Raw genomic sequence first — 26,111 nt, forward strand, 5'->3', positions numbered from 1 at the left:
ACCTGCAAATAAAATTCAGGGTTAACACCTATTCTGTTTGATTGACACTTCAAATCTGTGTTTGCTGCTGGTGTCAAGAGCTGTATGACCAGATGTTGAACATATAAATTATTTTAATGAATTGTGCTAGTACAACAGAAACCCATCTGGAAGAAAATAACCATGAACCTCATTTTATATGACATTAAAAATTACATAACACATAGATTTACATATTGAAAAAACCAATAGAGCTTTCAAGGCAACCTAAGAAATAATATGTATAATCTAGAGACTAAAAATATCTTCTTAATTCATAAGCTTAAAAATACATATTTGGTTACATAAAATTTTTAATTTTAACGGAAAAGTCATTTTTATAATAAAAAATAGACAAATTCCTAGTATTTAATATATGAAGAGGTCTTCAAAATTGACAAAAAGATACATAAAATATAGGGAAATGGGTTAACAGTATCAAAATTTATAAAGAAGCAAATCTAGAAGGTGAGGTTTATGCTCATCAGACAAGCATGAATTTGAGTAGTTTAATACCATATAATGCAGCGCTAGATGTCTTTATTTTAAATTTATTGGGGTGACACTGGTTAATAAAATTATGTTTCAAATGTACAATTCTTTGATACATGATCTGTATATTGCACTGTGTGCCCACACCCAAAGTCAAATCTTCAGTCCCCATATATTTGGCCCCCTTTACCCTTAACTACCTACCCCTCCATCCTCCTAGGTTGGAGTTTCTGTTGTACAAGCACCTCTGGTAACCATCATACAGTTGTCTGTCTTGTTTGTTACTTTCAGTTCTATGTCCTATATATGAGTGAAATCATATGGCTCTTGACTTTTTCTGACTTATTTTGCTTAACATATTCTCAAGATTCACCCACGTTGTCACAAATGGCAATATTTCATCTTGTATTATGACTGAGTAGTATTCCATTGCATATGTTTATACTCTTTTCTTGTCTTTTTAAAATTGACTGATGGTATCTATTAAAACTTTAAAATAGCATATATCCTTTGGTATGTCTACAAATCTCTTGCCTACATTCTGTTCACCAGCAATAAAATAACTAAAATGTAAGGGCCAATCACAAGGGTATTTACTGTACTGTAGTTTGTGGTGCCAATAATTAGCAACAAGATGAATCAATATGGAGATGGCTGAATAAATTTACAGTACATAACATCACAGACACTGTGCAGCAATTGCTCATCTTACTTTATCTGACCATTATAATTATTCCTGTTGTCAGGTCTTGGCACTGGCCACTTATAGGCAGCAAAATGTAGTCTTCCTAGTTTGGCTTGACTTGAGTTCCTAGTTCTTCTGGTGACTTCACAGGTATATAAGTACAAGGGCAAGGCACTTAAGGATTATGAGAGAATTTTTACTGAAAAATGAAATGGAAGAGAACTAGATTCATGCTGATATACATGTATGTTGTTTGGGTACATTACCTCAGAAAATCAACCACTGGTATTTATAATCTTATCACAGGACTAACCCTCAAAAATGCTAATAACAAGCAGTGTAGTGCAGTGCTATAGTTATATTAGCATTTTATTGAGTTTAAAAGATTCATACACGTGAAATCAATCTGAGGTTTAAATGTTGTATAGCCATTTTTCTCACTATTTAAAAACATGTCAAGTTGTTGTGAAAAGAGGTCAAGTATCCCTTTCCAAAATCCTAAAAAAAGAGATTTGCTCCAAATAAAATACTGTTTAAGTCCATGTCTCTTTTCAGCACTTTTTCTCTAAAAACATATAGGGTGGGGGTGGCATTGATTATGTCTGGCAGAATAGAGGAAAAAAACAGTCTGAGGTTAAAATTGAGGCTGAAATGCAAGAGTGGATGTTTTTACTCAGTGGCATATTAAAAAATTTGCATAACATGGTTTCCTCATTTTGAAGTCTACTTTTCATTGCCAATACTGGTTATATGGGGTATTAAAATTTCTGATAAATGTTTAAGTGAAAATGAATTCTTTCTACCAGGTCTGTGCATATATTCTTAAATGTGATCCTTCAATGCATGTGATTCAGCCAACCTGTTGCAAAATCATGCTGTAACTTCTGAATAGAAACTACACACAGTGATGTGGCATGTGAAAGTAAATAATTGGAACTGTTAAGCTACCATCACAATTTTTTTCATATTTTAAAGATAATTTTAGAAATATTTTAAATAAAATATTAGCATCTGACTGAAAATGTGAGTCCATTTAAACATGTACTTCATGTGTATCTTCCCTACTTTTATCTCTTTTTAATTTGCAGAAGTTCGAAGGAAATAGCACAGAAATAAATTAAGCAAATATATTGACACAACATAGAATTAACTAACATTTTGTTATGGTTACCTGAAATTTTTATTTCTTTTTAATAAGAGATATTTAGATACAAAACTGAAATATTCTTTAACTACCATACTTGATCTCATTTCCCATCCCCTCCCTTCTTTCTGGAGGCAACCACTTTTAGAACTGAATGTGTATCCTTCCAATCCATTCTTCATAGTTTTACATAAAAATGTTCTACAACCATTGCTTCATACTGGTGTTGGTTACTGGTGATTTCATTCAAATTCACACAGGTGTCATTATAACATATACATCATTTTAATTTTTTTCACTCTACATGATTTTTCAGATTTTCTCTTGTTAATAGGTATATATTTAACTTGTATTTAACTACTAGAGAATATTCTACTGTATAACTATATTCAACCATTTCACAAGAGACAGATGTTTCCAATATTTTGCTAATATAATTCATGCTGCAATGAACATAAAGGTATATGACTCCCTGGGTACATGTATCAGTTTCTTGGGTATATGTAAATATACTCAAAGGGAGTATTCTAGAATCAGTTTTAGAAGTCCTGTCCTACTCCAAGGCTTTAAAAACATTCTCCTATAAAATTCTCATATTACTGTTTTGCATTCTAGTCTTCAATATTATTTGGGTTCATAATAAATAAATAAATAAATATTTTATATGACAGCAAATATTTTTCCATATGAAGAGTCAATTACCCTGAGACCATTTTTGACTCATGCATGACTTCCTTACTAACTTGTGATACCACATCTATCAATTACCAATTCCTTATACAGGCATGCATATGTTTCAGGATGCAACCTGGTTTTCATGGCTGGATCAAGAGCAAATAACTGATGACTCTGCATATAGCAAAACATATAACACAAATGAGTTTTTTCTCTTAATTATACATCTTTATACCTCTCATGTTTTTGTCTTCATCATCAGGCAGACCTTCCAGAACCACATTGATTAGTGTCCATGGCTGGATCCTTTCTTCACTGAGAATGCTTTTAAGAAGTACAGCATTAAAAATGTTTGTTGTGGGGGCTCTGGAGGTATATGTTTTCATACCATCATACTTCTTATTTAAAATCTCAGTATTTTAAGTTTGAATTGCTGAAGGATTTTTCACATTTATGTCACCATAGTAAGATGGATTTTCTAATATGTGATAAAGTGTGAATTGTGTTGAAGGTTTTTCCTAAATTCAAGACATTCACAGAGCTTTAATGAGTATGGATTCTCTGGTGTCTAATGTGATGTGACTTCTGGCTGAAAGCTTTCCCACATTCACTACACTGATAAGGCTTTTCTCCAGTATGGATTCTCATATGTAGAGCAAGAGTTGAGAATTGAGAGAAGGCTTTCCCACATTCATTACAACCATAGGGCTTCTCACCTGTATGGCTTCTCATATGCACAGTAAGAGATGAGCTTTGACAGAAGGCTTTCCCACATATTTTACATTCGTAAGGTTTATCACCTGTATGAATTCTCACATGTACTATAAGTGACGTAATTCGAGAGAAGGCTTTTCCACATTTATTACATTCATAGGGCTTCTCCCCAGTATGAATGTTGTGATGTTTAATGAGGTATTGCTTCTGCCTAAAGATTGTTCCACATTCATTACATTTATACGGTTTCTCTCCAATATGAATTTTCTCATGCTCAGTGAGATTTGACTTGCCACTGAAGGCTTTCCCACATTCCTTACATACATAGGGTTTCTCTCCTGTATGACTTCTCTGGTGTCTAATGAGGCTTGACTTCTGAATGAAAGCTTTCCCACACCCTTTACATTCATAAGGTTTCTCTCCAGTATGTATTCTTTGATGGATAATGAGGTTTTCCTTCTGGCTAAAGGGTTTTCCACACTCATTACATTTAAAGGGTTTCTTTCCGCTATGAATATTCTGATGTTTAATGAGGTATTGCTTCTGGCTGAAGGTTCTTCCACATTGATTACATTCAAATGGTTTCTCCCCCATATGAATTTTCTCATGGTCAGTTAGAGATGATTTGCCATCGAAGGCTTTCCCACATTCCTTACATGCATACAATTTGTTTCCAGTATGATTTCTCTGGTGCTTCATAAGACTTGGCATGTGAATAGAAGTTCTCTCACATTCATAAGGTTTCTCTTCAGTATGATATTTCTGATAAGAAAGAAAGTTTCCCTTCTGGCTAAAGGCCTTTTCACATTTACTACATTTATATGGTTTCTTTCCTGTGTGACTTCTCAAATGTAGACCAAGAGGTGAGACTTGAGAGAATACTTTGCCACATTCATTACATTCAAGTGATTTCTCTCCTGTATGCATTGTCTTATGCTCAATGAGGTTTTGCTTCAGACTAAAGGTTTTTCCACATTCATTACACTCATAAGTTTTCTCTCTAGTATGAATTTAATTATGTTGAAGGATATCTGATTCAGTCTGAAGGTTCTCCAACATTGTTATCCTGCAGATACTTTCTCCAATAAGACTTCCTTTAGTATCTCTTGACGTGTCACATAGATGAAAGCTATTCTACATTCACTAAATTCACATGGTTTTTCTCCAATATCATTTCTCAGGTATCTCATAAAGCTGAATTTACAATGGAAATCTCTTCACATTGATTATCCTTAGAATAGGTTATTACAAAACAATGAAATATAGCATTCTCATTACAGTCTTAATGATTTTTTCTTAGTTTCTCTCATATTTAAGTATAAATTATGTTACAAACTCTTTTAAATTGAGTCCCTTACATATAGGTGTAGTCTTAAGAATCAATGTCTGTGATCAGATGAAATACTTTTGTTTCCTAGGTTTTCTGAGTTTTTCCTTAGCTTTCATGGAGATGGATGAGACTTTATGTATTTCATGATGTAGCTTTATAAATTTCTCAGGTACTTTCTAAAAGGAAGTATAAAAAATCATCATTGAAGAGTTAATAACTGTAAAATATTTAGTGCCTGGCATGTAGTAAACATCCAATAAAGCAGCTATCATCAAACTCAGTAATATTTCTGAATTGTTCCACTATTATTAAAATTTAAAAATATGCTATTATAAGTAAACTCTTCATTTCAAACCTACCCTACCAGTATAAAAAAGAAAGCTCAAATACAAACGTCATTCATGGGTTCATGTAGCTTAAACTGCTTATAATGTAATCTTACATAGTTCAGAACTTAGTAAAATAAAACATTTTTATGTGGCAGATGACAGGAAGAAAAGACAAACATAAAATTGGGAAAGACTAGAATGAAGGGATAAAAATGAAATGAATAGAAGTATTATTAAAGAGGATGTGAGGTTAAATAAGATACGACCATGCCTTGTGGTCAACAATGGACTGCATATATGACAGTGGTCCTATAGGTCACTGGTCTGCAACCTTTTTGGCACCAGGGACTGGTTTCATGGAAGACAAGTTTTCCACAGACTGGGGTGATTCAAGGGCATTACATTTAAGCTCACCTGCTGTGCAGACAGGTTCCTAACAGGCCAGGACTGGTAACGGCCCATTAGCTTGGAGGTTGGAGACCCCTGGTTATATAATTTAACCAGGTTATATAATATAACATATATAACCAGTGTGTAAAAGGCTATATGATCTAGGTTTGTGTAAGTACACTTTATGGTGTCTGTACAATGATAAAATCACCTGAAGCATTTCTCAAAATGTATCTCTTGGTAAGTAGCACATGACTGTATTTATTTCTACATCTTCCTTGTACTCCATTAAAATGATAGTAAGGGGGAGAAAGGAAACACACAGTCATAGAAACTAAAAGGTTGAGGAGTAATCACTGTATGAAAAGTATTACATTCTGAAAGGAAGACAAATAAAGGACTATAAATTAACTGCAGAACTCAGTGGCTTAAATAAAATGTCAGCAAATGAGGATGACACCTAAAACTAAGGATATTTAGTCCTGCTGGGGTGGCTCAGTTGGTTGGAGTGTGTCCCATGCACTGAAAAATAAACTTGCAGATTTGATGCCCAGTCAGAGCACACACCTAGCTTGCAGGTTCAATCCCCAGTGGGGGCACGCATGGGAGGCAACTAATTGATGTTTCTCTCTCACACTGATGTTTCTCTCTCTCAAAATCAACAAATACATCCTCAGGTGAGGATTAAAAATAATAAGTAAATAAAGGAAAGGTAATTTGTAGTATAGCTGTCAACAAAAAGGCTCCACAACTGGAGAAACTGGGTGAGACTGAAAGGTAAGGCTTAAATAAATTAATTATAAAAAGAGCAGCTGATACGCCCAATGCTCCTAGCTGGTAGGAAGCAGGAATTTATTATCCAGACAAAGTATAATAAAGTCTCCAGATTTAGTAATGACAGGCAAAGTAGATAAGAAAGAAAAGGGATGAATAAAAGTTTAAATATAGAAGAGGGTCCCAACCCCTTTCTACTGCTAAACTCTAGAAATGCTGATGGTTCCCAAGTGTCATATGACAGAAAGGTTCTTTTCTGAAGAAAAAAAAAAGAGAGAGATCTTGAGACCACCTACAGATACTGACATTTGGAGTCATATAAAGGAAACACCAAGATATCTTACTTAATGCTGTAGAGTGATACCCACCTTTTCACAAGTTCTACCCATGCAGATATTACAATAATCTTTCTAGTCCTAGTGTTCATATTAATGTAGAGCTGAAGATCACAAAAACTGATGAAAGCCCTAACATGAAAGGTAGATCAAAACAAAAAGGAAAAAAAAACCAACAAGGCAAGAAACAGGATTCTGGAGGATGGTGGCAAGGTACTTGTGAGTAGAGCTCAGTTCTCTGTGTGCCCAGTTGGAACACCTAGCTGATCTTCTGAAGAACAGAGTGAACAGCCAAGGGAATTCCAGCTTACAGGAAGTTTGGAGGCCAAAATTTGCAGAGGACATTGAAAAACAGAGAGTGAGGAGATTGTGCTGGAATGGTAAGGTCTCTGGGATCTAAATGGGGATGGAGGCTTCTGCGGCACCTGGCCTGCTGCCTGCCTCAGGACATAGGAAGGACAATTAGATCACTAGCTCCCTCCCTTACCAGAGCAGGGAGGGCACCTGGGCACCAGGAGGGACCTGGATGCTGAAGTTGCTGGGAGTAGAGATGAAGTGGGAAACACACACAGGTAGTACACATCTGATGGGACTGTGGACGCCGGTACCAAAGAAATTGAAGTGGCAGGTGACACCTGGAGAAGAGAGGAGTTGGGCCGTGTCCAATGTTGACACAGATAGTCTCCAGACTGGTTGGAAAGTTGGGCAGTGTGAAAAGCCCTGCGCTTGTTAAGGATGGCAGGCAGCTGCTTTGTAAGGAACTCTAGAGCAGTGGCTGACTTGCGCCAAGGGTGGTTTGAGCTTGGGCTGTTTGCCGAGAGGCTGATTGGAGCCCTGTGGCTGAACTGAGTGGCTGAACTGAGTGGCTGAGTGAAACAGCATACCCAAGACTGACCCATGCTGTGCGCACAGAGAATGAGTGGCTGATTTCAGTCTGGCAACTCATGGACGACTTTGGCCAGTGGCGAGGAAACTACAAATATTGCGGCCCAGACCTGGTCCCCATCCTCTCAAAACCATAGGAAGGGAGAAAAGTGCAGCCCAGCCCCCTTCTACTGCTGCATATAGGAAGACCAGAAGAACTGGTTGAACAGCCTTAAAGTCAGCAGGAGGCTTATTATTATTTTTTCTTTCTTTTTTGTTCCTCTCCCCTTTTTTCCCTCCCCCTGCCAAGTGAGATAATAAGACATGGTGTTACAAAGGGTTCAGAGACAAACTGAAAGAGGGAGCACAAGGCTAACCCCCAAAACTGAGAAACTGAGACAAATGTCACTTTGCTATCCCATACAGCTGGCATTTTATTGTTTATGTGTATTATTATTATATGTTCATTACTTTTAGTTTAGCCACTTTTAGTTTATTACTATTTTTTTGTTTCTCTTCTTTATGTTTCATTTTCCTCATTTTATTTCTCTGTTTAATTGCATTGTTTGACTGGTTTTCCTTATTCTCTCTTTAATGTATTTTAATTTTTCTTCTTTCACGTCATCTGTGTTCCAGTAACACATAACTCTTGATCAGGTACTTTCTATTCTGATGATCCAAATCATATGTTTCTTGTCATATTATTGTTGTTCAAGTACTATTGTAAATAATTGTTGTTCCATACAATTGTACATAACAATTGTACATAACAACCCACCCTGGTCATAGCCCACTTCACTTTAATCCTGAGCATTATTATTGTTGTGGTTATCTCTACTCTCTCGTACTATGCCTACCTTCTGCCATTTACTTTCACTATATCTAACCATATAACCTTGCACAAGCACTCTGTTTTCTGGATTGAGCTCACAATCCTTCTCCCCTCTAACAAGAGTCTTCTCTCTCAACTTTTATAAAAAGTGGCTAGTTGGGTGAAATATTACAGTTAACGCTATACTTATCCAAAGAATCTCCTGTCTCTTCTCTACATGCTGGTACTTTAAATCCCATAAAATACTCTCCTGCTGTCTTAATCCATTTTGCCTATCCCCTGCCAATGGTCACCAACAGGAATAGATGGCAGCTGTGAACATCATTATACTTGCTGAAGGAGAAGAACCACCAATAGAGGAACCACCAAAAGGTAAAAACCCTAGTATGACAAGACAGCCCACACAAACAGAAGAAAGGGCAAACCTAGAGAATCCAGACAAGGAGATCAAAGAGACGACACCACTGAACCCTACAGAATTTCTTCCACAGAAGTTCACCCTACAAAAACACTTAGCAAAGCAAAACATCAGGAAGCACAGACACGAACAAAAACAGTCACTTAAAATGGGGAGACAAAAAAAGAACATGCAATCAAAAGGAATGGAAGATTCCCCACTAAAAGAGCTAAACGAAGTGAAGGTCACCAAACTATCAGATATAGACTTAAAGATAATGGTTATAAAGATGCTCAAGGAACTCACAACTACAAGGAACTGAGAACAAATCAGCATGAAAAAGGAAATAGAAACTACAAACAAAGATCAAGAAGAAATGAATACCCCTGGCTGGTGTGACTCAGTGGACTGAATGCTGGCCTGTGAACCAAAGGGATGTAGGTTTGATTCCCAGTCAGGGCACACGCCTGAGTTGTGGGCCAGGTCCCCAGTAGGGGGCACATGGGAGGCAACCACACACTGATGTTTCTCTCCCTCTCTTTCTGTCTCCCTTCCCCTCTGTAAAAATAAATAAATAAAATATTTTTAAAAAAGAAATAAACAATAATATCTCACAAATAAAAAACACATTAGAAAGAATGACAAAGCAGGCTGGCTGAAGTAGAGGATCAAATCAGCAAGCTGGAGGACAATGTAGAAAAAACACAAGAACAGCAAGAAAAGGAGAAAAGACTCAGAAAGAACGAACAAGTGGTAAGAAAGCTCCGAGACAACATGAAATGTAATAATTTCCATATAATAGGGATACCAGGAAGAAAAGAAGAACAAGGGATAGAAAACCTGTTTGAAAAAGTGCCCACTCAGGGACGCTAGGCTTTAGCCCTGGCTGGCATAGCTCAGTCGATTGAGCACGGGCTGGGAACCAAAGTGTCCCAGGTTCGATTCCCAGCCAGGGTACATTCCTGGGTTGCAGGCCATAACTCCCAGCAACCGCACATTGATGTTTCTCTCTCTCTCTCTCCCTCTCTTCCCTTCCTAAAAATAAATAAATAAAATCTTAAAAAAAAAATAACCCACAGAGAGGTGGCTTAAAAAAAAAAAAAAGAAAAAGTAATTATGAAAAACTTCCCTTAATATGATGAGAGAAAAAGTCACACAAATCCAGGAAACACAGAACATCCCAGTCAAGAGGAATCCAAAGATGCCCACCTGCAAAACAAATCATAATTAAAATGGCAAAATTCCAAGACAAAGAGAGAATCTTAAAGGCAGCAAGGGAGAAACAGGAAGTTACAGACAAGGGAGCTCCGATAAGGTTAGCAGATGACCTCCCAATGGAAACATTCCAAGCCAGAAGAGAATGGCAGGGAATATTCCAAATAATGAGACCCAGAAGCCTACAACCAAGACTATATCCAGCAAAGCCCTCAATTAAAATGGAAAAGCAAACAAGGAGTCAGACAAAAGAAGTCTAACAGAACACACATCCACCAAACCAGCTCTGAAAGAGATGCTAAAGGGACTGCTTTAAGGAAAGGAAGGAAACGACAGAGAGACAGAGGAACACAGGTACGAAAATGGCAATGAGTAAGTACCTATCACTAATAACTTTAAACATAAATGGATTAAATGCTCCAATCAAAAGACATAGAATAGCTGAATGGATAAGAAATCATGACCCACACATATGCTGCCTACAAGAGACTCACCACAGAACAAAAGATCTACACAGACAAAAAGTAAAGGGCTAGAAACAAATATTCCAAGCAAATAGACAGGGGAAAAAAAGGCAGCGTAGCAATACTCATATCAGACAAAATTGAATTTAGAAAAAGGGCCACAAAAAAGCCCAGAAGGTCACTTCATAATATTCAAGGAAAGAACCCATCAAGAAGACATAAACATTGTAAATATATATGCACCCAACATAGGAGCACTCAAATATATAAAGAAAATCTTGGAAGACGTCAAGAAAGATATTGACACCAACATAATTATAGTAGGAGAATTCAACACCCCACTGTCAAAAATGGATAGTTCTTCCAAACAAAATATCAACAAAGATATTGTGGCATTGAACAATTGTGGTGGACTCCGGCTAGCAGAGTCCACCTGTTGTGACTGAAGACGAGAATAAATGCACAGGCTACAGCAATCTTGTGGAGAAAAAGGGGACGGCACAGCCACTATCTCAAGAGGAGACCACCTTGACCCTTGCCTAGACAGGCTCTTATTGTTTCTCTCAGGTCTTACATCAAAAAAGGATTTATTATCTATTACATAGAATATTACTGTCTAGGTTTTAGGTATAATCAAAGAAATGAAAATAACATGCAGAAGGGAAAGGTGGCAAGCTGATTAGCTCTGTCTTTGGGAAAATTCATATAGGCTTTGGAAATTATCTTCAGATGGGCAACACACATTTATTGTTTTAGATCAGGGTGATTGAGTTTTAGCAAGAGCAACTAATAACAATCTGTATGCATTTTCTAGGCCTGATTCCCAGGGGGAAACTCAGTTTGAATGTCTGGCTTCTGCCCACTATCTCACTTCTGTAGATTTTCCATACAGAGCTGAGTCACATTCACCAGACCAAATCAAACCAGTCTCCTACAAACAATGCCCTAGATTAAATGATATGACTTAAATGATATATATAGAGTTCATCCCAAAGAAGCAATACACACATTCTTTTCAAATGCACAGGGAAAATTTTCAAAGAGCACATGATAGGACACAAAAGAAGCCTAAACAAATTCAAGAAAACTGAAATCATATCAAGGATTTTCTCTGACCACAACAGACTGAAACTAGAAAACAAAACCAAACGAAAAAAAAAAAACCCAAACACTCAAACTCATGGAGATTGAATAGCACGCTATTAAACAATGAATGGGTTAAGGAGATTACAGAATAAATAAAAAAGTTTCTGGAAACAATAGAAAATGAACTCATAACAACTCAAAACTTATGGGACACAGCAAAGGCAGTCCTATGTGGGAAATTCATAGTGATACAGTTCTACCTAAAAAGATAGAAATATTTCAAATATACAACCTAACCCTACATCTACAAGAACTCAAAGAACAAAAAAGACAGCCTAGAGCAAGTAGAAGGAAAGAAATAACCAAGATCAGAGCAGAATTAAATGACATAGAGACACAAAAGAACAATGCTAATGATCAATGAACCCAGGAGCCGGTTCTTCGAAAAGATAAACAAAGTGGACATGCCTTTAAGCAGACTCATTGAGGGGAAAAAAAAAAGAGGACCCAAATAAACACAATCAGAAGTGAAATAGGAGAGATTACAATGGATACCATGGAAATACAAAGCATTGTAAGAAATTACTACAAAGAAATATATGCTAAGAAATTTGAAAACCTAGGTGAAATGGATAAATTTCTAGAACAATATAATCTTCCAAAATTGAGTCAGGAAGAAGCAGAAAGCCTGAACAAAACAGTAACAGCTGGTACAACTGAAGCAGTAATAAAAAATTCCGAATACACAAAAGCCCTGGACCAGACAGTTTCACAGGAGAATTCTACAAAGCATTTAAGGAAGAGCTAACCCCGTCCTTCCCAGACTATTCCAAAAAATCCAAGAAGGTAGAAGACTCCCAAACTCTTTTTATGAAGCCAGCATCATTCTAATCCCAAAAGCAGATAAAGACACAATGAAGAAAGAAAACTTCAGGCCACTATCGCTGATGAACATATACACTAAAATCCTCAACAAAATATCAGCAAACCACATCCAGCAATACATTAAAAAGATCATGAACCATAACCAAGTGGCATTCATCCCAGGGATGCAAGGATGGTACAATATTCATAAATAAATAACCATAATACATCACATAAACAAAAGACAAAATTCACATGATCATATCAATAGATGGGGAAAACATATTTGATAAGATACAGCACCCATTCATGATAAAAACACTCAGCAAAGTGGGAATAGAGAGAACATTCCTCCACATAATAAAGGCCACATATGAGGAGCCTACAGCCAGCATCACACTAAATGGTCAAAAACTAAAAGCTTTCCCAATAAGATCAGCAACAAGACAAGGTTGCACACTTTTACCACTTCTATTCAACGTAGTATTGGAAGTCCTAGCCACAATCAGACAAGAAAAAGAAATAAAAGGCATCTAAATTGGAAAAGAGGAAACAAAACTATCATTGTTTGCAGATAACATGATAGTGTGCATAGAAAATCCTCTAGACTCCACCAAAAAACTTCCTGACCTAATAAATGAATCTGGCAAAACACCAGGATACAAAATCAATATTCAGAAATCAAAGGCATTTTTGTATACCAACAATGAAATATCAGAAAGAGAACTCAGGAAAAAAATCTCATTTCATATAGCAACAAGAAAAATAAAATACCTAGGAATAAACCTAACCAAGGATGGAAAAGACCTGTACTCAGAAAACTACAAAAGACTGAAAAAGGAAATTAAGGAAGACACAAACAAATGGAAACATACACCTTTCTCATGGCTCAGAAGAACTGACATCATCAAAAATGTCCCTACTACCCAAGGCAATTTATAGGTTCAGTGCAATCCCTATTAAATTACCAACTGCGTATTTCACAGATACAGAACAAACACTTCAAAAATTTATATGGAACCACAAACAATCCCGAATAGCTGCTGCAATTTTGAGAAAGAAGAACAAAGTAGGAGGGATCACAATACTTGATATCAAACTGTATTATAAGGCCACTGTAATCAAAACAGCCTGGTACTGGCATAAAAACAGGCACATGGACCAATGGAACAGAACAGAGAGCCCAGAAATAAACCCAAGGCTCTTAAGTCAATTAATATTTGACAAAGGGGGCAGCGACATGAAATGGAGTAAATATAGCCTCTTCAACAAATGGTGATGGACAACTACATGCAAAAAAATGAAACTTGATCACCAACTTCCACCACACACAAAAATAAATTCAAGGTGGATAAAAGACTTAAATAGAAGTTGTGACAACATAAAAGTTCTTCAGGAGAACATAGGCAGTAAAATCTCAGATATTCCATGGAGCAATATTTTCACTGATATGTTCCCTAGAGCAGTAGACATAAAGGAAAGAATAAACAAATGGATTACTATCAAAATAAAGAGCTTCTGCAAGGGTAAAGAAAATAGCATTAAAATAAAAAGAGAACCAAACATGGGAAAACGTATTTGCCAATGATACTTCAGACAAGGGTTTGATCTCCAAAACACATAAAGAATTCACAGGATTCCACTCTAAGAAGATAAGCAACCCAATTAAAAAATGGGCAAAGGACTTGAACAGACACTTCTCCAAGGAGGATATAGAGAGGGTTCAGAGACACATGAAAAGATGCTCAGTATTGCTACACATCAAAGAGATGCAAATTAATACCACAATGAGATACCACTTCACACCAGTCAAAATGGCCCTCATAAACAAAGCAACAAACAAGTGTTGGAGAGATTGTGGAGGAAAGGGAACTCTAGTGCATTGTTGGTGGGATTGCAGACTGGTGAAACCACTATGGAAAACAGTATGGAATTTCCTCACAAAACTCAAAATGGAACTGTCTTTTAACCCAGCAATTCCACTGCTAGGATTATATCCCAAGAACCCTAAAACACCCATCCAAAAAGAACCTATGCACCCCAATGTTCATAGCAGCACAATTTACAATAGCCAAGTGCTGGAAGCAACCCAAGTGACCATCAGTAAATGAGTGGATCAAAAAACTATGGTACATTTACACAATGGAATTCTATGCAGCAGAAAGAAAGAAGGAGCTCCTACCCTTTGCAACAGCATGGATGGAACTGGAGAGCCTTATGCTAAGTAAAATAAGTCAGGTGGTGAAGGACAAATACCATATGATCTAACCTTTAACTGGAACCTAATCAACAAAACAAACAAGTAATCAAAATATAAACAAAGACACTGAAATTGACAACAGGCTAACAGCAACCACAGCAGAAAAGGGAAGGGATAGTGGGGGAAAAGGGGAAAAGGTTTACAGGAACAATAATAAAGGACACATGGAGAACAAGAAGTAGGGTAGAAATAGGGGAAGGAGTTAGGGAGGGCTGGGGTGGCAGGGAGGAATAGGGGAAAAGGCAGAAAACTGTACTTGAATAATAGTAAAAAAAAACAACCAGAAACAGAACACATTCAAATGATAGAATACTATAATTAGTATCACAGAAAACTAAGATTATATAGCAATGAAATATTATCAGATTTCTATAAATAAGTTCTCCAGGAAATAATATGCTGTTGACCTTAAAAAGTGAATATATTTGAAAGAAAATTCCAGGAAATCTCTCAGATAAAATAAAGAAAAGTGTAAAGGAAAAAATAAACAAAGAGAGAGTAATGATTGCCCTGGCTGGGTGGCTCAGTTGGTTGGAGTCCAAAAGGTTGCAAGCATATGCCTAGATTGTGGGTTCAGTCCAGACTGGGGCACCTATGGGAAGCAACCGATGGATGTCTCTCTTTCTCTCTCTCTATCGCTCTCAAAAAAAAAATCAATAAAAATCCAGGTGAGGATTATAAAGAAAAAAGAGTAATGATTGGAAAACTAGTGTATTTGTGAAGGACTTCAACAGTTTCAACATCTGCTAAAGGAATTCCAGAGAAAATATGAAGAAAAATAAATTCAGTTAATTTTATGAACCACATCTTTCATATCAGCATGTTGATAATGTTTAAAATTCATTAAATAAAAAGTAGGTAAAACAGTCATTCACCTGCATGACAGCTTGGAGATGATTGGCTCCACGCCAGTCTAAAATAGTCTATAAAACATGGGAATAAACACCAGTAAATACAGTTAAATGAGGGTAAGTGGTTACCTGTGTAGCACAGGAACTGTGGGTGAGGAGGGATGAAGCAAAAATAGCTACAATCCTATCTACCTTTAACAACTTAGAAGTCCCTCTTCATTATACCTACAGAGATGACCTTGAAGACATGAGCCTTTTAAAAAAATTTAGTTTTTTAAGCAAAATATAACCAAAGACACTGAAAAAGAGGACAGGCTGAGAGTGACCAGAGGGGAGAGATGAGGGAATTTCAGGGGAGAATGGGAATGGTTTACAGGAACAAATTAAAAGGACACATGGACAAAAACTAGGGGGAGGGTGGTAATGGGAGGGAAGTGGGGAGGGTTGGGTGGGTGGGCTGGATTGGGAGTAAAAGGGAGAAAACTGTACTTGAACAATGATTAAAATTTAAAAAATTAGTTTTGAATTTTATAGACAGAGGAAAATAAGGAGATTGTGTGAGAAAGAAAGAGATAGAGGGAAAGAAATATCTACTCATTGCTCCGCCTACTCATGCTTTTCACTGGTTGATTCTTGTATGTGCCCTGACAGGGTATGGGACCTGCAACCTTTGGGCATAGGGACTACAGTCCAACCAACTGAGCTATATGGCCAGGGCCAACTTGAGCCTTTCACCTTTAACTAATTTATAATTGTAAAATAACTATAGACAGTGCTCTTAATGTCTAGCTGCAATTGAGTTTCACTTGGGCTAAAAAGCAAAGTACACATACAGTTAATACAAAAAAAGAAAATAGGTCAGAAAACAGCCATCTTTGCTTTCCAATCATACTTCAGTGTTTTGATTATTGATACTATCAGTTTTGGATACAGAAGCTGTCACTGCCATCAACTTTAGTTTTCACTTATTTTTCTTCTTTGATTATGCCTGATACACTGGCATCCAACCTCTTCTTTTACAAAGAGCCCTTTTCTTGGCCTCTTTGTAAATTCTTTCTTTTATAATTGTTTTCCATCCTCTAACTAGAAAACTTCAACTTTATCCTGATTTATACCTATCAAAATTGTATGCTCATTTTCTTGTAATTCATTCAAGAACCAACTCTGCTGTCAATAAATGCTATAATTTCAGTAATTAGGAAAAAACCTCAATATGCATTAAACCTATTAAAAGAAAAATGGTAAAGTAGACTTCATCAAAATTAAAAACTTATGCCCTTTAAAAAACACAGTTAAGAAATAAAAAAGGAAAGCCACAGACTAGGAGAAACTTGTAAGGGTTTGTATCCAAAATACATAGAACACTTGAAACTCAATAAAAAATAATCTAATTTTTTAATGGGCAAAAGCTAGAATACATAGTTATAAACTAAGATATATGAATGGCCAATAAGCATATGAAATGAAGTTTATCTTTACTAGTAATCAGGAAAGAGCATACAAAAACCCCAATGAGGTAAGTACTACACACACCCTTTAAATGGCTAAAGTGCCAATCCAAGTGTGACTGCACAAAGCCACTGTAACTCCCATACATTGTTGGTGGGAATGAAAAATGGTACAGTCACTTTGGAAAACTACTTGAGAATATTTTATTACTTTTAAAGATTTTATTTTGTCCTTCGTCTCTCTCTAAACATAAAATCTTTTCAAAAAAGATTTCATTTATTTATTTTTAGAGAGAGGGGAAGGGAGGGACAAAGAGGGAGAGAAAAATCAATGTGTGGTTACCTCTAGTGCACCCCCTGCTGAGGACCTGGCCCACAACTCAGGCACATGCCCTGACTGGGAATCAAACTGGAGACCCTTTGGTTCACAGGTTGGCGCTCAATCCACTGAGCCACACCAGCCAGGGCTCTATTTGAGAATATTTTATAAAGTTAAATATACCAGTACATTTACTATTCAACCCAGCAATCCCACTCTTAAGCCTTTATTCAAGAAAAATTAATACATAGACTCACAAAGACTAGTATGTGAATATTCATAACAACATTATTCCTAATAGTCAAAAGTGAAAAAAATTCAAATGTCTATTAACTGGTAAGTAGACAAAGTATGTCCACACTATGTAATACTAATCATCCATAAAAAGAAATATTAATATATACAACATGAATTAATCTCAAAATACAAAACTAAGTCAAAGAAATTAAATGCAAAATATCATGTATGACTGTATTTATATTAAATTCTAGAAAAGACAAAGCTATAGTGATATAAAGTAGATAAATCTCACCCGGGATGGGGGAGGGTATGTGGCTCAACTGCAAAAGGGCACAAGGCACTGATGATGGAACTGTTCTGTATCTTGAATTTTGGTGTGAGTTAAATGACTATATAATCATCCTCTGGTTTCCCTCCTTGCCACCTCCCCCCATGGATACCAAAATCCTTGGATGTTCAAGGCTGAAGTCCCTTATATAAAATAGCATACTATTTGCATATAACCTGCCCACATCCTCTCATATACTTTAAATCATCTCTAGATTATTTATAATACCTAATACAATGTAAATGCTATGTAAACTGTTTCTGTATTAAGTTGTTTAGGGAATAATGACAAGAAAAAAGTTTGTACATGTTCAGTGAAGATGCAACCAGTGTAAGCCTAACTATGGGCATACCTAGAACACATTGCAGATTTAGTTCCAGACCACTGCAATAAAGTAAATATCACAATAAAGTGAGTCACACTCGTTGTTTCCCAGTGCATGTAAAGGTTATTTTTATACTATACTAGTAGTCCAGTGATTTTAAACCTTTTTCATGGCAAATTTAAACTAATCACTTAAATTACCAAAAAATATATTTTTCCCAATCTGACCCAAAAAATAGGTAAAATTTTGATTCAGTCACACCAGACACCTATCATTGTTTTGGCTGTTTTTTGCTTTTTTTTTAATTTGACAACCTAAGGGAAAAGAGGTCAGTGCCCCTGACTAAACAGTCAGGTATCGCATGTTTTAAAAATTCTTACGGCACACTGTTTGACAATTGTTGTTATAGTCTATTAGGAGTGCAAAAGCATGTGCAAACAAAATGTACATACCTTAACTAAAATATACTTTATTGATAAAAAAAAAAAGCTAACTTACCTGGCCCTGTTGGAAAAATGATTACAGCAACCTTGCTCAATGCAGGGTTGCCTCAAACCTTCAATTTGCGAAAAATGAAGTATCTACAAAGTGCAATAAATCAAAGCACAATAAAACTAGGCACGCCTGTACATGGTACACATCAGGAACAATTTTTTTTTACCAAATATTTTTGATTCAAGGTTGGTTGAATCCTTGCATGTGGAAACCAGATATGAGGAGCCAACTGTATGCAATTACTAAAGCTTATCATATAACATACTTAAAGAGGGTGACTTTTATTTTATATAAGTTTACCTCAATAAATTGAAAAAATAAATCTTACCACACTGAAACTCTACAACATCATAAATTATTTAATAATTATCTTGTTTGTGCTGAAGACTGCACACAAGGATATAAAATACTGCTCTGTCAATGAGCTTTTTTGTTTTAAAGATTTTATTTATTTTTAGAGAGGAGGGAGAGAGCGAGGAAGAGAAATATCAATGTGTAGTTGCCTCTCATGTGCCCTCTGCTGGGGACCTGGCCCACAACTCAGGCATGTACCCTGACTGGGAATCGAAATGGCAACCCTTTGGTTCTCAGGCCAGCGCTCAATCCACTGAGCCACACCAACCAGGGCTGTTAATGAACTTTAATGTATGTCTTAGACATCAAAGTGAAAAATACAAAAAAGAGTATATACTTTGAATTCAATCTGAATGTAAGCTACAACATGGGATGGAGAGATTGGAAGGCTGAGGGCGGTAAAGACATTTTAATTAAAATGAAGCTCAAAGTTAAACAATAGAACTTTGACAGGTGGATCACTGCACAATTAGAGGCAAAGATACAGAGAATTTCATATATGTGAAGGGGGAGGTAAGAAGGATACAACTGATCCTATTTCAAGCTACAATAACCACAATAACCTTGTGTGTGGTGAGAAGAGAGAGATTGAAAATATACTCATGTATTAAATACACATCACCTACAGTAGAGAGTAAATAGATATTGTCTAAAGAAATCAAGAATGAACTAAGAAAATTATGGATGCAAGGGCAATTAGGAAAAAGGAAAAAATACACACTTTCCAAGTTTTTAGAAGGATGGACATATGTACTCAAAACAAAGAAATTAACATCTTATAGTAAAAGATAAAAAGGAGATAAAATTTAAAACAATGTATATTAAATAAGAGAATCAGTGCCAGCCATATTGTTTCTGTCAATAAATGCAAGTAAAATAAACAACTATTAAAAGAAAAGGACTATGATAATAAACACATACAAAAAATTCTCAGGCCCTAATCCAGAACTCCTGAATCACAAGATGTATGTGGGTGGGGCCCAGCAATCTGTATTTAACAAGCCCTCCATGTTATTTTGAGGCATGATAAAGTTTAACACTTTTATAGCAAAACCCATCTAAACTTTATATATACAGATATGCATCTAAAACAGTATGTATCAGAAGTGCTGAAAATAATAAAAATAAAGAAAATAATCATGAACATATAAACTACAGAAATCCAAAAAACACATTAATAACTGAGAAGACTACCCCACAAACTATATAAATATATAAAAATAGGAAAATAAAATACATACTAATTTATAAGATACAGCTAATCAGTTTATTCTGTATCTTGAAAACAGATAGATCATCTTTTTAAATGTTCAAAGAACAACTCCCAAATCCAGCCCATATAATGTTCATATAAAACCTCAAATATTCTACAAACTAAAAAAGGGAAAGACAAAATACTATGATAAAAAACAAACAAACAAACAAAAAACCCCAAACCCTTAAATTAGAAAACAAGATCTTTCATTTGAAAATTCAGCCCTGTCTGGTCTGGCTCAGTCGATTGAGCGCTGGCCTGTGAACCAAAATGTTGCAGGTTTGATTCCCAGTTAGGGCATGTGCCTAGGTTGTGAGCCAGGTTCCCTAGTTGGGAGTGTGCGAGAGGCAAACAATTGATGTATCTCTCGCACATTGATGTTTCTCTCCCTCTCTCCCTCTCTTCCCCTCTTTCAAAGTAAATAAAATCTTTAAAAAAAATTCAAAATTTGCTGGCTTGAACTAATTCTTTGGTCAAAGAGGAAATTAAAATAAATTGCAGAATATTCAGAAGTATTAGTCAGAAAACAATGTATATCAGAACCCACAGAACATTTTTGAAAAAAAATGCTTACATAAGTTTTAGCATGAGTGGTTATATTATTTTTAAAAGAAATGAAGTAAGCATTCAAATTAAGGAATTACAAAAAAGTAAACATAATAAAAATACACATTAGTAAAGATAAGAATATAAATTAACGTATTATAAACAAAAAAATAATAAATTCATGATTTGATTCTTAAGGAAAAAGAGAAAGAATAAAAGCAAAATTATAAAAGCAAAAAATGATTATTTGACTATTTGGAAATAGTCACAGATAGAAAATAAGGTACAGATTATTTTGCTCAATCCTAGCTAATAAATTTGAAAACCTCGCAAATACAAACTATGAAAGCTAAAACCACAAAAGACAGAAAATCTAAACAGAAAAATAAACATAGGAAAAAAATAGAGAAAATTGTTAAGATGTTTCACGACCCCAAAGGGGTCGGAAGCCCACAGCGCAGATGGCTAAAAGGCATTGGGATTTTACTAAACTTTTAACAAATTACAGTAATACTATTTATTTAAAATTTTCCAATTGATTCTTTAATTTATTAAATTTGCAAAAGCATGATACACAACACATTCAGGCTTAAGCTACTAAATTCCTAATAAGCCAAAAAAATCCCACAAAAATTATATATCTTTCATAATTAAAGCCCCTTGTATTTTTTATAGGATTTATACCAACATCCCTCAAACATACTTATCAGAATTGCATTTTTCATACTATAACATGACAGTCCTAAACAGAACTAGGCAGCATCATCTGAACACAAGGCAGAAAGGTCCTTTCAAGAGAATTTGACTGGTGGTTCAAAAGTATTTTCAAAATATAAATCAAAAAGCTCTAATGTCAAGCAAACTACTTTTGTGCTATAATCCCTGAGTTGAGTAGCTGCAGTAGAGATACTATAGCCTACAAAATCTAAAATATTTATTATCTGTCTTTTTACAGAAAGTTTACTGACCCCCTAGAGTAGTGATTCCTTCCTCATCTACCTGATTGGAAGTAGGATACATTGTTGCTCCAGCCCCAACCACAACTAAATAACAGGCAAGTTGGGAGAAATCTGGATCCTTAAACAAACACAAAGACCAGAGTTCCATCCAATTGACTACCCACCACGTAACTGCTTTGTGAGAGGCAAAGCAGCACCCCAGATTTCAGGCTGAGCCCTTAGGACTGACTACCAGACACTTTTAAGAACAAGTAAAGTGCAGGTCCTGGGGATGCACAAGGAAGGTGGCCTATGAAAAACATCACAGTAATGATGACCCTTTGGTTTAGAAGCTGGAATAAATGTATATGAGAGGGGACCCCAAAATACCAGGAATTTATTTATAAAAAATTGTGTATTTATTCTTACATGTTTAAACTTTAGTCACTTTCAAAGTACTCTCCATTTGATGCAATATACCTACCAAGACTTTTTTCCACTGCTCAAAATAGTTTTTGAGCTCATCTATTTTGATGCTTTTTAATGCTTCTGTTGTTTTTTTGTTTCACCTCTTCCACATCAGTAAAACATTCCCTTTGGGGTCTTTTTTCATCTGGGGAAACAACAACAAAAAAAGTCACTTGGGAGCAAGATAGGGTGAATAGGGAGGGTCATGCCATTTTGGGGCAAAAACTGCTGAACACTTAGCATGGTGTGAGCAATTGCCCTCCTAAATCACCCTTCATGAAGTGGGCAAATGTCTTGAATATATCTTCAAAAAAAAAATTCGCTGAAGCCAAATGCAGCCTCTTACAACAATACCAGCTGATACAATAATACACTCACCTAGCAGGGGAAGCCTGTACTACAAGTGGCCTGCCCTCCAGAAAAAAATCTGTTTTGGGGGGTCACTCCCTCATACATATGAGCACATGTAAAAAAATATTTGTACTTTGCATCTGAGGCCAAACCCATCATACAATTTTAAGGCTGCCCACTCAATTCATAAATGGAATACAGAAGGTAACTTATTTTCATAATTTAGGTTATAGAGAGAAACTATGAGACTGAGTTGCTCAAGTTCTCCAGAATTACAACCAATATAGGTACTTTCAATCAGGCGTCACTTGTGGTCTTGCTCCTTATTAAACAGTCACAGTTTTTAATATAATATCCTTCCATAACAACTTTTCTCATAAATTTTAAGTCACCGACCTTGAGTGATATGAATAAAATGTAAAGGAAGTCATCCTTGTATTGTTCATGGTTCAGAGTTCTTAAAATTTTTAGAAATCTCTGTGAGAAATATTATAAGTGTCCTACAATTATATGGTCATTCACTGATTTAGCAAACATACATATTTATCATTTATTAAGTGTGATAAACAGAGCAGGGTCTCCAATTTTTAGTGGGGTGTGACAAATAAAAGGGACAAAATTACTCAGAAGCTCTTCCATTACTCAGATGTAAGAGGATTAGCATCTGGCTACACTGTGTTAGGAATTGATGAAACAGGTAATACAAAGGGGGTAATGGATGGAGGCAAACCGTAGGAGGAAGGAGTTACAACATTTTGGACATAAAGAGTTTGAAGTTCCTGGGCAACCTCCAGAGGGACTGTCCACTGGGCACTTGGACACATACATGGATGAGTAGCTTAGGGCAAACCTCAGATAGGAATGAACATTCATTATTTGTCAGCAGAAGCTATAATGGAATGCTATTGCCATAGAGTCCTTTGAGATGAAAAAAGATGATCAAAGTAAGAAACTCGGTAATCTTAATTATTAAAGGACAAACAGAAATGTAAGTCACTAATGTAGTTGTGGGGAGGGTTTGCTCCTTGGTTTTGACTGGAATTATAAACATGAGAATAGTGAGAAGATCAAGGAAACATTCAAGAATGAGGCAACAATAAACATCTAAAAAGCAGTGGAGCTAACACAGAAATCTAATTCCTCCACCCCAGTTAAAAATGGAAATACACAAAACAGGTAAGCAAAAAATATGATTCTCACCCCTGTCCTGGCTGCTGCATCTGTCCCCAATATTCTTTATTTTCTGTGTAAACCTCAAGTTTCACCATGTAGTTACAAATACACATTCTTATTTCCATTTACTCAAAGAAGTAGTATATTACACCAAACATTGTGTACCTTGCTTTCTTCACATAACAAAATACCTTGCAGAGTTTAAAAATCTATCTAAAATGTGATATATATTTCCATTTGCTCAAGTCTTCTTTTGAGCCCTTCATTAACATTTAAAAAAATATTTAATATAGGCTTTAAACATTTCTTGTTTATCCCTAGGTGTTTTATCTGATTTGTTGCTTTTGTAAATAACCATCTTTTCTGCAACTGATTACTTTTTGTATACATCACACCTATTATTTTTGTATATGAATTTTTGTAGTGTGGTGCTTTATTTTTTCATTTTATTGAAAAAATACGTTGTATGATAAAGTACTGGAAGAAAATGTCTTTCTAGATAGAAGAATATTTGTTTCACTACGTTTACAAAGGCCATACTGTCTGAGAAAAACCTGGTCAAATTAGGAGTCAGATTGCCATACTCATTTACAAACTAGACAGTTTTTAATTGTTTACCTGATCTCGTTGCACAAAAAGGACAACTTGTAATTCTGTGTTGTCTGCACAAGTAGAAATTACCTCTTAACAGCTATATTCCTTAGTCCAGGGCTTCTCAAACCAGCCTCACCAAAGTTCCCTCAAAGAATTAAGTCAATACCTACGGAGCAGTCTAGACATTCAATAAAAAGTTTTTCGGGAATCTTTCCTCTTAAAAAAATTGGCGATTTTGTTTCTACACTAGCTAGCTTTTATGTAAAATCCCTTTAAAAATTACTTCGCCTAAAATCACTCAATTGCTGAGCCTTCGTTTATCTTTCAGAAACAGATGCTCCAGAAAGATGCATTCTTGCAATCACTATTTAAAAATGGAAAAAGTGAGGTTTAGAGATTGCTACCCCACAAAACTCACATGCCATTCACCCTCACAAACTTGGAACCACACTGTGTCTCACACAGGCTGTAACTTTACAACTCTCTAACACCTCCTTAGACACTCCGTCACCCACCCGCGAGCCCGCCCCAGTTCCCTCCAGTACCCCTGCCCCTCCACGTAAGCTTTGAACACTGCTCGTCACTTGATGGATTCCTCCTCCTCAGCCTCTCCAGCCCCGACGCAGACATTGCGAATCCTCCCCTACAGCCTCTGAGCAGGTTACTGAGCCGAGAAACGCCGGTCCCATGGCCAGATTCGCATATGGCGAAGCCGAAACCACTCACCGGCAAACAAAGACTTCCATGGCGAGCCAGAAAGTCTGCGCCTGCGCTTTCCTTGGGCTGGTTAGCACTCCTAGCGGTCTCCTGGGTTCTGCCAAGGCCGGGTTCAGTGAAGAATGGAATCAGTCCTTGTAGGCCGGTCTGCCACTTTTCTGAGTGTGGACTACACTTCCCACTACCTGCAATGGCTCCAGTCTCCCACGGAACTCCGGTAACTCTACGTATTAACTCTACCTCTGGGAGAGGGCAGTGCTGTGCCTTGGCTTTTTACAAGCTCAGCTCAATCATGCAGGTGACTCCCAGTAGGAGCCACAGTCGAGGCAACACCAGAAGCACCAGAAGACTCCTAGGTGCGGTTCTCTGCTTTCTTCGGCCGGGTTCAAGCCCAACCCCATCTACTGTATCGCGAGGACTTTGCTGAACTACAGTTCCCAGAGGGCGCCACGCCTGCCTCTCCCCAGTGGTCATAAGGTGGAGGGTTTAAGCAGACTCACAAACGGACCCCGGTAATGGTACCTGAGTGGTTCCGCCTGGTCGCTGACGTGAGTAGGAGGAGACCGAAGATGAAATGTACAGAGTTGAGGATAGCAAATGAAGTCTGTTCGGGTGGAACGGCCAGAGAAGGGGTGATTGTAAAGTGGTCTGTGACTGTGTCCCCCAATGACGTGTTTGTGGTTTTGACTGTGTGTGATACTGTGTGTGCGGAGGTGAGGAGCTTTGGTGTGGTTGTGAGTCCCCATAGTATGATTGTTAATGATGGACAGCGTGAACACTGTGCGGGTGTGACCTTTGACTTTGTCCCCGTGGTGGGTATGTGATTGTGAATATGTGACCG

General features: G+C 36.6%; 1 protein-coding gene across 2 annotated transcripts; it reads right to left on the reverse strand.

The window, feature by feature from the left end:
• Positions 1-2,351: 2,351 nt before the first annotated feature.
• On the reverse strand, positions 2,352-25,667 carry ZNF260 (zinc finger protein 260). Of its 2 annotated transcripts, none has more exons than XM_045833807.1 (2): positions 25,280-25,667; positions 2,352-5,234 (listed from the first exon to the last, which is right to left on the reverse strand). In XM_045833807.1, the coding sequence occupies exon 2, from the start codon at positions 4,653-4,655 to the stop codon at positions 3,558-3,560; it is 1,098 nt and encodes a 365-aa protein (XP_045689763.1). In that variant the 5' UTR covers positions 4,656-5,234; positions 25,280-25,667; the 3' UTR covers positions 2,352-3,557. The 2 variants fall into 2 exon arrangements, 1 of the variants encoding a protein (XP_045689763.1); XR_006785133.1 differs by lacking the exon at positions 2,352-5,234 and adding an exon at positions 22,519-22,580.
• Between the last annotated feature and the right edge of the window lie 444 nt (positions 25,668-26,111).

The sequence above is a fragment of the Phyllostomus hastatus genome, unplaced genomic scaffold (assembly GCF_019186645.2).
Source record: "Phyllostomus hastatus isolate PE091 unplaced genomic scaffold, TTU_PhHast_1.1 phas_contig_194, whole genome shotgun sequence".
NCBI classification, from domain to species: Eukaryota; Metazoa; Chordata; class Mammalia; order Chiroptera; family Phyllostomidae; genus Phyllostomus; species Phyllostomus hastatus.

Bases quoted from the DNA above. Each gene is read 5' to 3' on its own strand.
- ZNF260 (XM_045833807.1), bottom strand. From the start codon at position 4,655: ATGCATACAGGAGAGAAATCACTTGAATGTAATGAATGTGGCAAAGTA.